General features: G+C 44.1%; 1 protein-coding gene across 3 annotated transcripts in view; it reads left to right on the forward strand.

Annotated features, from left to right (window-relative positions):
* Positions 1-18231, forward strand: part of LOC146861849 (low-density lipoprotein receptor-related protein 2-like) — an 837432-nt gene that overhangs the window by 517596 nt on the left and 301605 nt on the right. For all 3 annotated transcript variants that reach the window (XM_085641010.1, XM_085641012.1, XM_085641011.1), the window contains one exon: positions 4938-5153. In XM_085641010.1, the coding sequence (XP_085497136.1) occupies positions 4938-5153 (216 nt within the window). The remainder of the gene's footprint in view (positions 1-4937; positions 5154-18231) is intronic.

Here is an 18231-nt window from a genome sequence, read left to right on the forward strand (position 1 = left end):
TTTTTTCAGCAGAGTGACAACCATGGCATGCTTCCATTGTTTAGGGACAAACCCAGATGACAGGGAGAGATTAATAACTTCACAAACAGGTTGGATAATCTTGCAGCCCTACTCCACAACAGTGGAGGGAACTAAATCTGCAGGAAAGCCAGATTTAATATGTGCAGAGAAGTCAAGTCTATAGAAAAGACTGGGTGAAATTGCTCTAGCTAAACGCTAGTGGTTAGCAAGTCACAAGTCACTACTGGGTGGGGGCTGCATGGAGCACTAACCGGCTGACTTCCTAACCGCATAGACCACCCTGGACTGCAAGGACAAGAGAAGCAGGAACAGGGGTGCAATTCCAGGGGGGGGCACATGCCCCCAGCGCATACACCCCCAGGCCCAGAATATGCAGGGGGCTCGGTCAGGGCCCCCTTACTTCCATGTCTGCCACCCTGTTAATGGCTGACTCACATCCATGAAACTGGCGATGGAAATAAAAGTTGGAGTATGCTTGGAGGTGCTGCAGCAGCACCGCTTGCATATTCCTGCTCATTTCCAGACCACTAGCGCAGTGGGATTCTTGATTCCAGCGGAGCCAGCGGTCTTGTGGCAGTCCGACAGCCACACTCATAATACAGTAGGCAGACTACCAGTGTAGCGGTGGTCGGCCCACTAGCAGGAGTATGGTGGTACTGTGAGCTGCCATACTCCACTCCCTACAGGCCAATGTTCTATGATCCCAAGCATAGTTCTGTTCCTGAGCAGAATTCCTGCAACAAGATAACTGCACTGCATGCATAGGGTGATTCCACCTGGAGTGTAACCCAGACAGGCAGTAGACCAGTTCCCTCAGTGCGTTACCAGGACATGAACTAATGCAGGTGACCCAGCATCAACCTTAAAACTCCTGACCTGAATCATCTGGGGTGTTAACAACCCTTGCAAGACCAGCCTTTATTGGCAATAGTGTGGAGTGTCTGCATCTGCTGTGGTCTGTCTAGGTATGCATACCTTTTAGACACCACACAGACATCGCACTCTTACAGAAGGCGCACATAGCCGATGCAGACAAACTTCGCTCCATGACCAAATGGTGCCCACATAAAGCGCTTGGGACCGAATACTATTTCATGCAAATATACTTGCGCTTGGGCATACTGCGAGGCAGACTGACCAGGCAGGATGTTGCCAGCACTTTTGCATGGTCGCCGTACAAGCCCAACGATCACTGAACTACGAGAAGATCAAGCAGTCCAAATATTAGGCCGAGGGCATTTTAGCAGGATTTGTGAAATCCTACACTGTCCTACGCTTCACGCTCTCAAACACCTGACCAACTCCCTTACTTTAACCACCTTGCCTTACCATGGCTTGAAGGCCCGACACACTAATCCTGGCAGCGCTCCTTACATTGGATGAGATTAACGCTGTAATCGCGGGCCTACCGACCTGTAAGGCTGCATGTGGAGTTCTGTATACTGTGATGCAGGTGTACGTTGAACATCTCCACGACTTTTCAGTATTAACATTTCCAATCCCCATCAGGTTTGAAGTGTAGCAGTTGTCTGTTATGTGGGGAAACTTTGAGACTTGCTTTACTTTGTTGCACTGTCCCCATCACTCCCCTCTGTGTGATCAATTTCCACAGTTGGTGCGGCAGAATGACAGTTGGCGCTGCTTCTCAGTTTTTTCCTCACACTTTTGCATCTTTTCTCCCTCCAGCCTCTTGTTCATTGCTTTCAAATTAATTTGCCCTTTTATATAATCCGGTCTCTTATGCCCCAGCCAGACTCCTAAACTCATCTCAACACCTTCCTAGCACTACTAGAATCAAGAGTGAGATGGGGTGGAAGATCATTCGCACACCTGGTGCCAAAGTAATGGAATGGTCTCCCACTCGGTATAAGATTACTGGAAGATGAACTCACTTTAAAAAATAAAAATAACTCAACCTGGTTGTTCCCTCATTAACCCGTTACCATGCACAGTTATACAGCTCAGCGCCCACCAGAGCAGGGTAGCCATGCGCTTTACAAAATCCCAAACGTATGTATATCACTATTTCCGCTCTATTTCACCTCCTTTCCTTCATTCGGTTTCCTTAAACTCCTTTCACCCACAAATTTCTGATATGGCTCTAATGGGTGGTCCGCCTTAACTTAATCGCAGTCTGTGTGAATGATTATTTGCTGGCTGAAACCACTGCTGGGTGTTACAACATTTTACCTTCAGGAGCTGTACCTTGTCATTCCACCGGACTTTCTTTTCCTCACTACATTCGCTAAACCCTGCCGTCTCTTCCCATGCTGTATTTCTACCTTTATCTTCCATAGCGCCAACTTTTTCTCTTTCCCTCTCTAATGACCCTCCCTGTTACCACCTTGTCCACTCTCTTGGCCATCACTGTTTACATGTCTATATTTTCATGGCTCCCATTTTAGGTTGACCACTGCCCACTCTGTATCACTTTGCCATTCTCTGCTGCTGTAAAGCTGTGGTGTTTGGTTTATTCATTCTCTGCAGATCTATAAGGACCTTTTGGGTGCAACCCCATTGATCAGTCATATGCATTATTGCATATCTTGACATAGCGATCACTTTTTTCCTTTGTAAACAGATTTTTAGTTTTCATACATCAGGTATCCGGAACAGTGCAGTCAGTATTGGTCTGTTCAATCCTATGCAAACAATTCCACATTCCCCTCAAGAGTCATTACAAGACATTGCCATCACTTGCATCATCCTTTTTAGTATACATCAACATTTTAACAATATGGTTAGCAGTATGTGGGTGTGTGAATGGCAATCTAAATGTCAAGGATGAGGTTGTTGTAGTGACCTGTTTTCTTCCGGTGCTCATATTTTTGGATCACTTTGGAAGGTGCAGGCCTGTATATGCATTATATTTGTTGGCCTTGTTCTTTTATTTCCAGTAGAAACTGGCAGTCATTAATGGGCTTATGCTCTGTATATATTTTCCCCTTACAAGGTCCCTAGTTAGACCAAAGCCCCTAAGTGAAAATTAAATGTAGCTGGTGGGCTGTGCTACACCTTCATTAAGTTCTTGTGGTATGTAGTGTTTTGTGGATAGAGGCTTACCTTGTAAGGTTTTATCAACTCAGTTTGCTTCACATGAACAGTCCACTGCGCCGCCTCCAACTCTCCTCCAGTGGTCCTGGCTGCCATGGAGAGTTTGCTTTCTACCTGCCTAAGATCGCACAAGGTGACAATCTTTGAAGAAAACGCAATTGCGCCACAGCTGGCTTGGAGTATCAAAAGGTGATCGGGTACCTTCTCAGGTGCGGCCCGTACAGATAAAAGTAGTGGGGCCAAGCTTTGGGGGGTGCAGGGGGGGGGAGGGGAGGTGGTCAGACTACCACGAGGGAAAATTTAATTTATTTTCCCTAGTCTGTCAAAATCACCCATCCCCAACCTGGCCCCACCACTCTTACCTGCAAGGGTTGCAGCTGGAACTTCTTTGAAAGAGTAACGCGTGGTTCTACTGAAGCTGCAATTCTTATTGCTTATTGACATGCTAGTCGGGTTTGGTGGTGCAAGTGTGAGTTCTAGTGTGCAGGATGTGGTATTAGGCCTTTTGGTTTGTTGAAGATGGCCTTCTCTCTTTGTGTGGTTGGATCTGGCAGAGCAGCCCTTGCCTTCTTCCATCTGGGATTTTTCCCTTTTTTGTTGTGACTGACAAAATGGGTTCCAGAGAAGACAGTTTGCTTTTGTTGATATAGGTATCATTTTGGGGTTTTAGAAATCCTAGGCATGCACTTTTGGGTAATGTCTCCAGTGGCTTAGGAGCCATGCTGTAGCTAACCACCCTATCTGCTCCTCTCTTCACCTCTATTCCTTATCCTTATGCCATATTCTGCCACATACATTTTTAAGTATTTGTCACCCTGACATTGTGAAAGATACATTGTGCTGAGTGGATACAATGTAATGCATCTATACAGAAACTGTAATCTCTCCAGAATAATGGGTCATCATACATTTGTTTCCTTCCTGTCGATCATGACAACCCCAACCCAGTGTACACAGAGTAACGAAGCAGGTGTATATTACTGTTATAGCTACTAATAAACTTAGGTATGAAGCACCTTTGTGAAATCACTTTACATAGACTATATATGGAAGTGTAATTCAACATAGCTGGAATTTGGGCCTGGAGATTGCATCCATATTCCTGAAATGAGCACGGAGGGAGGATCTCGAAGTGTTGAAACCCGCAGTAAGGGCACATAACCTCCTGGTTTGTACACCCTCACTCGCCCCCTACTTTAACTTTGTCACATTCCCATATCACAGGTTTTTATTATCAAAGTTCCGATTTAATTTGATACATTTTTATCTAGGTTCATTTAAGACCTGGCAGAAGCCTGAGCAGGCCCCACCGTGCTGCTGCGACAATTTTTCGGCGCAGGATACTCTGCACTTTGTTATGTTTTGTAGTATATACCATGAGCAGAGAAAGAAATATTTGTTGCCTATTTTGAAAAAAGCTGGTTTTGTCCAAGTAAGACCAGCCCTGCTCTTTCTACAACTACTACCTAACATACATGTTACTTTTTGTATGGCAAACTTTCTGGTAGCCGCAATGCGGGCGAAACCTGTTAGCCATAGCTTACTTTAAAACTTCTCTTGTTGTTTGAGCATGTTTACGTGATAGATTTGTATAGAAATATTTTATCCATGTCTAAAATTTTTCTTCTGTTTGTTTATTAGGTTTTTTGTGTGGGAAATGTAAATAGATGTATAGTAGGCATTGCATTGCAAAGTAATTTTTTTGTTCTTTGTATGACTTGTAATAAGTCGAATAAAGATATTCTGACTGACTGAGTGCTTGGCTTAATACATTTCCAGCAATTAGTAGGTTATTAGTAAAGTTCTCGGTTGAGTTTTGATTTTAATGAGCTGGAGAACATTTGTCTTTCTTTGACCCACAGGCTCTGAACCACTGCTGCTGGTAGCCATCCAGTTTGATTTGATTCTTGTCGGATTACGGAGCTTGAAGGAGGACATAGTAATGTCCACCGAGAAGAGCCAGATCTTTTCTATTGACTACGATATAACTGAGCAGAAAATATTCTGGATGGACCTTAATGCTGAAAGCATCAAATGGGTTACAGTAGATGCAAAGAACAAAGGAACCCTGGTTAAAGGTATGTTCTCTCTGCCATATGGAACATTTTATTTTTCTTTCCAGCGTTAGTTTTTTGCTGCTTTACCTCCTAAAATATCAAGGCAACAAATTGCTGGTGCTGTATATTCATCACCCCAGGGTTTTAGTAAAGCTTTTTTTTGGATTTTACAGTCCTCATACAGGTTATACAACAAGCAGTGATGTTAATCATGGCGTTACATTCATCATTGAGAGATTCATAATGAGTACCTGCATGTCTATTGGTGGATGGTGGGCGTGCCGCCTTGCGCGCGGATAGCAGGTTGAGGTGTAAGCCTGTATGGGGGTGCCCATAAGGGGGGGAATGAAAGAACCTATCATACCCCGATAGCAGGTGTTAGACCTATGTTGTCTGTGAGACAATGTAAAGGGGCGATCCATGGGTGTAACCAAACTGGGGATATATAACTCGGGGGGTTGGGGGTGGGGGGGAAAGGGGGAAATAGTTAATCACCCCAGGTATTAAGATAATTAAGGTCTGGCTTGTGTTGGTTACTTATTTAGGGGTTTCAAATAGGTTTATATATGTGCTCATGTTAGTCTTTGAAAGGTAAGTATAAGAGGATGACCGTGGTGATCAATCATGTAAAGACTTAATATGCTGAAATGCTAGCTTCACATCACACAGGTGAACAATTGCACTATTCACCATGGCTCTTATGCAAAAGACCACCTGTGAGGCGTATTCAGCAAACGAAGGAAGCAGCAGAGGTGTCTGAAGCACATTATCCGCAGGTTGGCAGTGCGGTGATGGAGAATGTTGTGTTTCTGCCACTTTAAGTAAAGCCAGGTGATACCACATGTCCAATTTCCGGTAGTACAAATACTAGGATCCCTGGTTGTTGTATGGTGGTTAAATGACTGCCCTTTGTAGTCTAAGGTGTATACAGTGGGTGATATAGTGCTATTCTTCCTCAGTTCTCCACCATACAGTGCTATGATGAGACAATGGAGAATATGGGGTGTGTGGGGGTACTTGCTGCTTTGGAGTGCATGAGCTGGTAACACTTACACACTTACATCTGGCCTCCCACTAAAACTGAAAATCCAGGATAAATACTTCAAGAAATGGGGGTGTTAGTTGAGAGGGTAGGAAGCCCCACTCAAACAATGCAATTCTTGTCAGGGTGAACCAGAATAGTCTCTAATCTGTGCTTAACTCTCTGGTAGCTTGGCACAAAGCAGTCTGGCTTAACACAGGCACTGTGTAAAGTATTTATGCACCTCTTAAACAGTAAGAGTGAAAACCTAAAACAAGAAAAATACTAAACCAATTTAGAAAAATAAAAAACATTTTAATAGATGACACCAAAATGTCAAAATCCAGCCAATAAATCTGGAGATGAGTCTTTAAAGTTCTAGGTGACCGTAGCACCAAATAGCACAAAGCGACACTGTTAACTGGTCATGCTGGACTGGGTGAAGTCAATAGTTGAGGCCAACCGCAATTGAGCGTGAGTTGGATAGAGGAACCATGTTGGTACTGGTGAAGTTCCCATCTCACCTCTGTGCAAAGAGTGCTGTTCATGTTGGCAGTGTGGAGTTTGTTGTCAGCATGAGGAGCAGGTCAGGAGTCACGTAGAGTTACTGCTGTAGTGCAAAGACCAGGTCACTGGAGATTCACGTTGCTGGTGGATTCAGGCTTTCGGCACAAAGCGCAAGTACTGGTGATTTTCATTGGTGGTCAATTCTTGGAACAAAGGTCACTTCATAATAGTGAGGAGCCCACATTTCTTTATCTTTACTTTTTCTTCAGGAGGAGTACACTGAAGCCAGCCAAGGGTCTAAGATCTGTGGGGCACCTCTTGGAGATCACAACTTACTCCAGCTGAGGCCAGGTGCAGGTCCATTTGGTGCTGAGCAGGTGGTGGGATGCATCAGAAGTTTGTCTAGGGTCAGACTGGGAACCTAAAGCGGCTCTGCCAGTTTTGCCAGACCAGCCCCTGCACGGTGCTTAGTGAGCAAGGCTGGCCAGTACAAGGGTAGTTAGGGAGTGCAGGGATGGAGGCATGTGAAGAACTAAAGTGAGGGGATTATTCTGGTTTGCTGCTTTTGTTACCGGTGGCCAATATTGCAGCACCACTGCAAAACTGTCCCCCAGTGACATAACTGGCCCCCACTCTTCCAGTCTCCCGGGGAAACGCCCGATGGACAGTACAGACAGTCCGGCCCTCATTGTGTCGCAGTAGCTCAAACAGGAGCCAGATGACCCATGGCGTTACTTCTGAGCCTGGGTTAAAAGCAAGTGGGTCCATTCTTCCTTCAGTCAGCAGGGCTGTCCTTGTTCTGAATCTTCCACAAGTCCGGGTGTGTCCCGATGAGAGGTTCTGAAGGTGACACATGCTTTCCCAGTGCCAGCAAGGTGGGGATGCCCCTTAGTCTAACCATACCCCTTTCCTTGGTTTGGATCCAAACTGTCTAGTGTTACAAAGTGCAAGTAGGCCTAGGTGTAATTTGTCAATGGCCAGGCAGGCAGACCATAGAAGTCAGGAATGGGGTGGGCAAGCCCAATGCTATTCAAAAAAGCTTGGTAAGGCTTAGTACAACACCCCAGCACATTCTGTTCAGGAAAGCAACACCCTGCCCCACACCTAAGGCCCTTTTGTCCCTGTGTCTGGAAGGAATACACCACCACTGCAGGAGAGGCATTCACAGTCCTGTGGCCCTGGGCACTAGCATAAAGGCACATTTGGTTTAGGCAAAAAAATGCTGATGTTCTAAGTGTCATCTTCAGACTAGTAACTTAAAATTTGACTAGCCTTACAAAGGATTTTAGATTACAATGTATTTTTTATGTAGTACACCTGCAATGGTGCCGAAGCCCTTGGAGTGAAAATGGCAGTTCCGACTCCACGTTTAAAACAAGCAGTGTTGAGGGTGCAGTACCACAAGCTTGTCACTAGGTGGTGTCCCTTGGGACCTCTTTTGACCACACATGGTACTGCACCCTGCAACATGACTAGACAAAGGATATGGCGCAGCAGTGAGCTGCCAACTGGTGGACTGGAGATTCCAATTCAAGTCTGCTGTCAGGGTCAACTTCATGTGATAATGGACTAATTGTTTAATTTTTTCGAGCCCATGGGTAGGTGCCCTATATAAATATAAGCTTGTAAAGTAACACAAAAATAGCAAAACAGCAGTGGCCTTGGAGGAGTGGTGGGACAGGGAGATTAAGGGATATGACACCACTGAAGCAGTGTTGTGGGAGGGGTGAGGAACAGCAGAAAAAGCCGCTGCAAGCAAATTATGCCACAGAAGTTTCACTGCACTAGTTACAGAACAGTTAAGGAGCAAAGAGGAAGGCCAACTAAAGAGTTCTCCCGAAGTCTAAATAACATCAACAATAACACATGTAAGAGGGGCAGTCCACATGATAGGCTTCACAATTCCAAAAGAAGGGATTATTAAGCGTATTCATCAATGAAAAGCCAGAATTTCTAAAGGACAGCAACAGATACCAGTGAAAAAGATGGGTGTTTCTTCAAGCCCATATCTTAGATACAGCATGTCTAAGGCAACGCAAATGCGGTCTAGGTGAGACCTGAAAATCATTCCAAGTTGACCACCACACATGCATGACAGCCATCTGGGAAGGATGCTTTGCCAATTCTTGTTCTCTCTGCGTGCCTGTATAATTCAGTGAAAAAAGAGAAACTCCGTGGGTTGTGGTTTGTCAGTCTGAACTGTCCTGCTGGGATTTTCATTGGAGTGGTTGCAAATGAACAAGTTGGTAAATGAGTCAATGTTCATTGGACATTGAATTGAAAAGAGCAATGACCATTTCACGCATCCTTCATGTGAAGGCATGGATGGACTAACCTGAACACCTGTTACCACAGAGGTCACAGCACACACTCCCGAAGCAAGCATTATCAGCTGTGGCATGAACCTCCTTGCTCCAATGTGAAGGATACATAAGGCTTAAAGCTCACAACTGCAAGCTAGGGAACTACGATTTTGGGCCTATATGAGTGCTCCATCACCGAAAGTAGAAGAAATGGACACATAAGACACTGAGCTTCTCTCTTCCACCCACTTAATTCTTTTTCTATTCACTGGGAAGTTTCTCTACCATATTTGAAGGGTAGGATAAAATTGATTGTGTCCCAGTGGGTGGCTGTGTCTTCATCCCCAAATGACACTTGCTCAAGCTACTTCGTGGCACATCTTTTGGTTGTAACATACCGGTCAAGTAATGTAGATTAGCTGTGTAAAGGATCAATGCAATTAGCCGGGGAGGTAGACAAATATTTTTACTCTACCTGCCAAAGATAAAAATGGATTGAGAACCACATAGAGCATGGAGGCCTTATTGAACAATCTCGAGAGCTGGTAATCGGTGTTGGTAAGGTCACATGTCTGTAGTTTGTTCGAGGTCTGAGACATTTTCTGTGCTCAATCTGTAACCGAAGAACCTTTTAAAATTATTTGTATTTGGAATAATGCATTAAAAGTGCTTTCCTTGGATTGAGCCATCAGCAGATATGTGTTCCTGAAACAGACCTCTTTTTTTCCTTAAATAGAATTTTATTATTGGAAAAGGAGCATAACATGAAAAACATGAATACAATAAAGAGTTCATGTTAAATTAAGAGAAATCAAACTTGTCAAATTAGCCCCCAATGGACTACAGAGTAACCCCAAAAATTATTTATTTTATATCTATTCAATCAGGCCACCACCCTACAATAAATTATATGCATAATTGATGTACCATATACAGCCAGAATTCACAAAGTTAAATACTATTGCCCTTTGTTTATATACTTCCAACAAGGCAAACACAAGGAGATGATGGGTGGAGCGCTGAAACTTTTCAGACACTCACCCCCATTCACAGATTTGGGTTGAATCTATCATTCTTCAGCTCACTTCTCCACCTCAGTTCAGACCCAGCCATATGCAAATCAGTCTTGACCCTGTGCCTCATGGGAACAGTCCAGCCCGAACTGCCAAGCCAGGTCTTCCCTGAACCAGAAACAAGTATTCTGGGACCGTTTTTTGGGTAACACCCTTAATCTGCCTGGCTAGCTTGATTCCAGTGGCAAAGTGAGCAAGGCCACTTGGTTCCCAACCTGTATATTACATAGTTCCCCCCCCCCCCCCCCTATCACACACAATGCCACTGCAGACGCTCCAACACCCCTAAATCAAAGCACCTTGTGCATGAGGAGGGGGTAGGTGGTGTCACACGGTGTGTAGGACTGATGGGATGGATTATAATACTTAGAACGATTCTACCCTCCCAAATATGGAAAATGAAGGGTGAACCTGTTATTCCCATAAAACATTAGATTATAATGGAAACCTGAAATGAATGAAAAATGATTCTAGGGTCTAGCATAGTCTGAATATGAAATCGGCTATAATTCAGGGGCAAGCCAGTCACTTCAGTCGAAGCTGTCTTTGATCCATGCTGTCATAGGTGACCAAATCTGCACCCCCTGCTTCCCAGCACCCCTTCCCTTACAGTTATATAAGGTTCTCTACAAGTTGAGCATGCTCAGCAGTCAAACAAAACACTGTACCGTTGGTGGTCCACTATATTTCCAAGCTATGGCTAGCAGGAGACTCACAACCACATGGAGACCAGCTTAAAATAAATCTGCCCCATGTCCCCTGACAGAGGTGGATCAAGCTCCAATAGCATCAATGATGAACTGATATGCAGCTTTGTTCTAAAAAATCTTATTCCACAAATCCTCAATGCCCTCTAAGTGCCTACAACTTCATACAGTTGTAGAACATATGTACCATGTTAGCGGGCACCCCCCACATCGGGGACATTTATCATCTACCCTTTTGCCCCAGCTGCATAATTTGGAAGGTGTATAATATAAATTAAATATCATTTTGAAATGCGGAGTTTTCAGGCTTGCAGTTAATGTGTCGTCCCCACCTCAATTGATGCCCGACTAGCTACATCCCTAATCCCCAGCTTTCCCCATCTAGCTTCCTGGGAACCGAGGTCATTCGCTGCCATATCATTTGGCGCTGCATAGATTTGCCTGATCCTACCACCCTGGTGCATAATTGAATCCAGGATGGGACTCGTTTAACTGAAAGATGTTCATGCCCCAGTTTGATTAAATTTACTCTAATCTGTATAAATGTAAATGATTTAGTGGTTAATCCAAAATCTTGCCGCAGATCAGCAAAAGAGCATAATTGTTCATTACAATATAATCCTTCAACCAGACAAGCCCTGTTTTTCCCCACTGCTTACAGGTCCCATCATGAAACTTAAATATGTGGGAGTACCATGACGGAGTGTAGCTATTATGTTTTCATTCCATTTTTTTTTAACCCGGCTCCAAATCCTCAATCTGCTCCAATGATTTTGAATGTAACTTTTTTATCATAGCTAGGTTCGATGTGTCTTATTCAGTTATGACTGAGGATATGGCGTATGCTCCCTGGTGCGCCAGCCAGCTTGCACTAGACTGGCTGGGCCGTAGCAACGAGTGGAAGCCTGAGCGCGCTGCAGTTCCAAAGCAGCTCCTTCGAAAATGGGAGTATATAATCACGCACATCTCTGCATATTTTGGACAACCCCACCGCATGCCACGAGATGCTACCAAATCGGTTGGCAGGAGCATTGGTGATGTGAAAACTAGGGCGCCGATAGGCATGGTGGGTGCACAGCCTCGGAGTCCGGAGTGAACACTTCAGCCTCAGCGAGGCAGAGCAGCCGTCGGGGGCAGACTGGCTCGAAAATGGAAGTACCAGAAAATGAAGTAAAGCAGACTCTACTCTGCCCACCGACCCCCCCCCCCCCCCCCCCCCCCCAATTATCTGGCCCATGAATTGCTGATCTGAGGCCTCCAGGGGAAGTTAGGTGGTTGACCGAGCTTAAGAAGACTACACCTCTTCCTGTACCTGGTCAAGAGGGGCCCAAGGCGAAACCTGCATCCAGTGAGCCGACCGGTACCAGCACAGCAAAAGCTCACAGTGGGACAGATTACTTCAGACTTCTAAGTAACTCGAATTGTTGTCCCTATAATGTCCGATAATACTGCTCCACTTAATGATCCGGAGGGCCAGCATATAGGAGATGGTGCTCTGGGACTGTCAACTGCAGGAAGCTGGGCAGAAATCCTGGAGAATGGTGAGCATGGTAGTGAACAACTGTTGCCCAGCTACATGTTCGCTATAACCCACCCAGAGCCAAATTAAACTAATAGCGATTCCAAACCGCAAAGCAAAAGTGAGGTGTGCTCCAAAACTGGTGGCTGGGACCCAGATGCAGCAGAGTATGTTTTTTCACTATCAGATGGAACAGAGTGATCTGAAGAGGACTCGAATTGCGTCTGACTCAAAGGGTAGCATTGTGAGCAGATCCAGTGATACCCGTGTGAGCAATATCCCACTGATATCACATAAGCCTCGCAGAAGGAGCAAGGGGCAAACGGGGGCTTGAGCATAGTTAAATTGGGATTATTCAAATGTAACCGCACATGTAGTAGAAGATACAGGGGGTTCTCAGGGCCTCTTGAAAACCAACCCACTGACTCCATCAGACTATTATGTCGCATAAGGATGAGACACGTGCTGATAGCCGAAAGCCTGGGTAGCTACCCGAAACACAATTGATGAAAGGGTGGCTAATCTGAAACGGAGGGCCACAACTTGGGAAACTGATATTGTGGTCGCCAAGGGGCTCACTGAGTCTCACAAAGATCAGTTAGTAGATATACAATGGAAGCTGGAAGACCACTAAAATTGCCAAAGAAGAAACAATCAGTCTGAGGTCCCAAAAGGAAAAGATGCAAGAGCATTCCAAATTTATTTTTCTTTTTTCCTTCAGAGTGCCCTTCCTGAGCTTTAGGGCTGGCATTGGCCTCATGAGTTCCAAAGAGCACACAGAATCCCAATGGTACTGAGCGAGGCTGAGATCTGGGGAAATCCAGAGCAGTGCTGGTATAAGTTTGGCAATTTCCTGTTTAGGCTAGCAATCTTTGGAAAGGCACGTCGACCTTTGTTTGGCCTGACTTGTCATGGGACTGTGGATCAGAGATGGTGGCTCAGACAATTAATTGGGCCTTTTCAGGACAAGGGCATACAGGAATTTTTGATCAACCTGGCAAAACTCAAGATTATATGGAACAATTAGACACGGGTGTTCACGTCAGAAATTAAGGCCAATTCTTGGAGGGCAAAAATGTGTAGGCATCTGGCTTTATTTTGATCTATAGCTATTACCCTGAATCAATAAATGGGCCTTGAGACGTCTGATGCAATTGGGAACAAGAGAAATATAGACTGTCATTTGGGGCATTTTTGGCATTGATGTGTTCTAGTTTTTTTTTTTTTTTTGTGGTTGTTCTCACTTTCATTGACCTGCTCTTTAATGGTGTTTAAGGAGACTAGTTTCAGAGTACGATCTATTTTGTTGTAATGAGATTCCCTGATGCGATAAACTAGTTGGGGGATCTTCTAGAGTTAGTGTTTTAGATCCAGGGGAGGTGGAAGCATTAGACTCTGATAGAACACTGGAGGAAGTTGGCAATGCCTTAAGACATTGGCCTCGGATAAGGCGGCAGATACCCTTATATTTTTTTGACATTTTATTTAGAGCTAGCTAAGGATTTATTAGCCTGCTTCTTGGGCCCAGCAGGATGGGATTCCACCGATTTCTTAAGGGGAGGGGGGGGTGGGGAATTACTAATATTGTAGTTTTCAAAAAGGGAAACCCTATAAATAAACCAGGGTCATGCACATATATCCCTGATGAACTCTGGAGCACAATTATAGTCAAAGATTTTTGCCACTAAATGGGGGAGGCTCATAGCCAAGGTAGTATCAGCCTGGAAGCATGGATTTATCCCTGGGTGCAGGACCTCAGAACGTGTGAGACAGGCTATCACATTATTCAATATAGCAGTCTACAGGTAACCCTTTGGCTATGATCCTCCTTGATGCCTAGAAGTTATTCGACAGTGTCTCTGGGTATCTTTTGGGGAGTACTTAGTTGTAAGTGGTTTTAGTCGGGCCTAATAAAAGCTTTAAAAGTGTTAGATCACCCTTTTGCACAATATCCAATCATGGGCCTGGATTCGGATGTGATCCAGATTGTGTGGTACGAAGCAGGGTTAACCCTGTTCCTGCCATTTTTTGCCCGTTCTATTGACCTCCTAATAAATCAACTTGTAAATCAGTTGATCAAGCCAATGAGCGTGAATATTTCTAGCGTACATGGATGACATAATGCCAACACCTGACCCACAGATTGCCCTGGTGGAAATAAAAGAAGGGTGGGAGAGTTTAGTCAACACTCATGGTATCATTTAAATAAAGAGAACTCTGGTAGTCTGCACTAATATTGGCTGGATAATCGTGGAGTGGATAACACCACCTATTTAGGGATAAAGAATCTCTGCGGATGTTGGCCCCATCTATAAATTGAATGTGATCCAATCTTGGGGATAGCTAACCAAGATTTGAGGCAGATGAAAGGATTATATCTCACTTTGGCTGGCCGATGCCATGTACTGAAAATTAGCTTTCTACCGAAGGCGTTATATTTGTCCAGAACCATACCTTTGGAGCACGAAATGCAGTGGTTCAAAAAAATTGGATTCCATGTGTTCTAGTTTAATCTTGCAATATGCTAGGGAGTGGCAGGCTTTAACCCCTTGAGTGCCCATGACGAGATGGTCTCGTCATGGGCCGCGGTTGCGCTGTGCCCATAACGAGACTATCTCGTCATGAACCCCGCCCGCTAATTCAACGCCCGGCACAGGGCGGGGAAAGGGCGGGGTACACAAGGGGTTAAAGTAAGTTTCGTCTGAGGGCCTGTGGGGTGTGGATAGTATCTAACTTTAAGTTGTATTACTGGTCAGGATTGTTGCAACATATGGGAGATTTGTTCTCAGCTAGGGACACACTGGCACCTGGCTTTCTGACAGTGGACTCCCCAGGTATCTGAGGTAGTGCTGGGCTGTAAAGTTAGGGGTTGAAACACATCTATTGTTGAACTTCTTCTTTTTTGACAAAATCTACGTTGTCACACTAATAAAACTGTTTAGACCTGTATAGAGTATTGTGGGCCTTTAATTGCAGACTGGCCTCTTTTGATGTTGCAGACTGTGTTGCACAGTAGGCAAGATCTTGATTGCTGTGGTGAACTGGACCTGTTTTAGGCTTTAGTAACAGAACTTGAACTGGTACAGAGCTTATTTATACAGTATTGCTACAGTCTGTTACCTCATTCTGCAGATCTCATGGGTATTGCATTATGAAGTTGCTATGTTGAAATGCAGATATTATAGTATCGTTTTTCTTAAGTAACCCGCTTATTTATCCCAATTTGTTTTTCAAGCATAGGAGACTTTAAAACCCCTAGGAGTAGAGCTTATATATTTCACTGTTTGGAGCGAATCTGTTTTAGGATTCTGTGAAGTGCATAGCCATTTTCTTCTCTAACAAATGTGCAACCACCCTTGTGCATAAAGTGGTGCAGATTCAGGATTATTCACTGAAATGGAGGACGGTCCCTGTGAAAGTTGTTAGTACAGGACTTCGGCCTACACCAGTTAAAACATACTAATAAGTTATTGGAGCAACTTCGTCTGCAAAGAACGTCTGAGAGGGGCAGCATTTACATGGGGAGCTTGGCCCAAGGTGCCAATCTTAAGAGGGTCGCACAGCTGTCTGCATTAAGGTCCTAGAGACGGAAGCGCCCTTCTCACTTGACTTCAGTAATACAACCTGAGGTGCTTTTAATTAGGCCTGGGCGAAAATTTCGTTCAGTTTGCGGAAATTGCGATAATTTGACATTTCCGTGTTCCGCGGAGAGCGCGAAAATGTCAATTTCCGCTTTCCGCAGCTTGGCGATAATTTTGTTCCTTGCTCGCGCTGTAAAATACATTCGCGCGTGCGATCACCTTACCTGAATCCCTGCGTTCGCCACAAGTTTTCTTGATCCGGTCGCCTTCTCCATGAGCTGTTGAATTGTTTTTAGCCATTTGCGCTTTGCGACAGTTCGCGCCTGCAGTGACGTCATGCGTCGCGCGATCACGTCTTTCTTCTCGCGATTTATGCACCGCGAGACAACTCAAAACAAGAGGGCCGCGAGCAACCACATGGGTAAGTTGGCGACCCGCAACCATGCAGAAAATCTCGCGAACATGCTGGAAAACAACTTCCGCATCTTCGCGATATTTCCGCTTGTTTGCGATAATTTTAAACATTTTCGCGATAATTTGCGGAAGTGGATTTCGCAAATTCCGCCCACCCCTACTTTTAATACTTTTTAGCTTACTGCAGGTGCAGTTTTTAGCACTCAATCAGCACTATACCATGTCCAGCCACACACTAACAACCCCTCAACCGGCAGTTTGGCACCATCTGACATGGTTTAGCTAAGCTGTGGGTGATTCAGGTGAGTTGGGACAGGTGCTCAGATGTTTTTTCAGTAACCAGTCACTTCTCTGTAGTCAGCCAGGGGCTGACGTGTGAGCACAAAAGGGGCTGGCTTCGGCTGCATTTTTTTCACTAGCAGCAGTGAGGGCGTACAATGTTTATCAACCAAGGGCACTTTCCTAGCAAAGTCTGGCTGTGCTCGCAGTGGGTCCAGAAGAGAAAGTTAGAAGTTGTAATAACCAGTACAGACCTGCCAACTGGCACCGGGCCACTGTGACACAAAATCCGCTCCCATCACATGGTTACCTGGTGAAGAGACGATACCACAAGGTGACAAGGTGAAAACCTCTGTAAATAGTGGATTTCCAGCTCATTTTCCAAGGCTTTAAACTGCTGGTGTCCATTAAGGGGTGTGAAAGTACCCCAGGATTTAGGTGCCAACCTCAGCAAGTTTTTGTTTTTGGAGCAGGGAGCTTGAGGGTGGGGAGGGGCAAAGGTGCCTCTTGGGTATTTCTTGGCATGAGGCCCGCTTCCAAGGCCCTGCCTCCTCCTCACAGTGACATTTTTGTTCAAGTTGGTTGGTATGCAAGTAACCTCTTCAAATGTATGCTAGCCAATATACGTGATTCACTTTTTGAGGCATGCCTATATGACATGATCTGTGCTTGCCTTTGATTTAAAAAAAAAAAATCACATTAGGGATTCAACACTGTTGGGCACTGGGGGCAGGGGTTCAGGTCTCTTACCATGCAGAGATCTTTTCTGTCCCAAAAGGGTGGAAGAAAAATGTGAATGACAGATCAATTGATGAAGAGGTCTGCTGAAAGGTCTTATAAGTATATTATACATATAATTTGAATGAAAGGGAAAAAAGGTCTTGGCTAACATCCGATCTAAAAAGCGTCGGCAAGCCAATAGGCCTGGCATTGTCTGGCAGCATTTTGGCTTAATGTGGTTGTGTGACGAAATATTGGAGGTAAAAATACTGAAATACAAAAATATAGCCAAAAATATCAAAGCCAAACATTTTGACTTTCCATATCTCGAATTTAAAGGACAAAAAATCAACTCTACAAATTTGGGAGGTCAAAATATAATCACGAAATTGGTAAATATATTGCATTTTTAAAATATTGAGAAGTATAACCATAAAATATATTTTTAAAAACTTACCTTTCCAAATTGCAATTTTACAACTTATAAACAGGAGGTAAGGTAATTAAAATACATCAAGTTAAATGTAAAAAAATGAACATAATTAATACAATTCTCAAATAAACATTAATATTAAATTAAGAAACAAACTATATATCCAATATTAAAAATGCACATAAATTATGATTTGTTTAAAAAAAATCAAAATATTACTTAACATACATTCATGAAATTACTAAATATAATTGTTCAAATTAAATTACATAAATCTTACATTCAAAATCAAAGATTGACATTAAAAAATTAAGGGCCACATTTACTAACCCCTTCACTTAAAAGTACGAAACGGTAGGAAAATTGTTGTACTTTGCAGGGGTCAGATTTATTATACCCATCCCAACCTAAACAAAAGTAGGGAAATTACTAGACTTTTGATAGGTCTGGTTTACTATTTCCACAACCACATACACCGTTTGGTACGTGTTGCACTTTGGGGGGGTCAAATACACTATACTCATTCCAGCCTTAACAGTAGG

Source organism: Triturus cristatus, chromosome 2_2, assembly GCF_964204655.1.
Source record: "Triturus cristatus chromosome 2_2, aTriCri1.1, whole genome shotgun sequence".
Classification (NCBI taxonomy): Eukaryota; Metazoa; Chordata; class Amphibia; order Caudata; family Salamandridae; genus Triturus; species Triturus cristatus.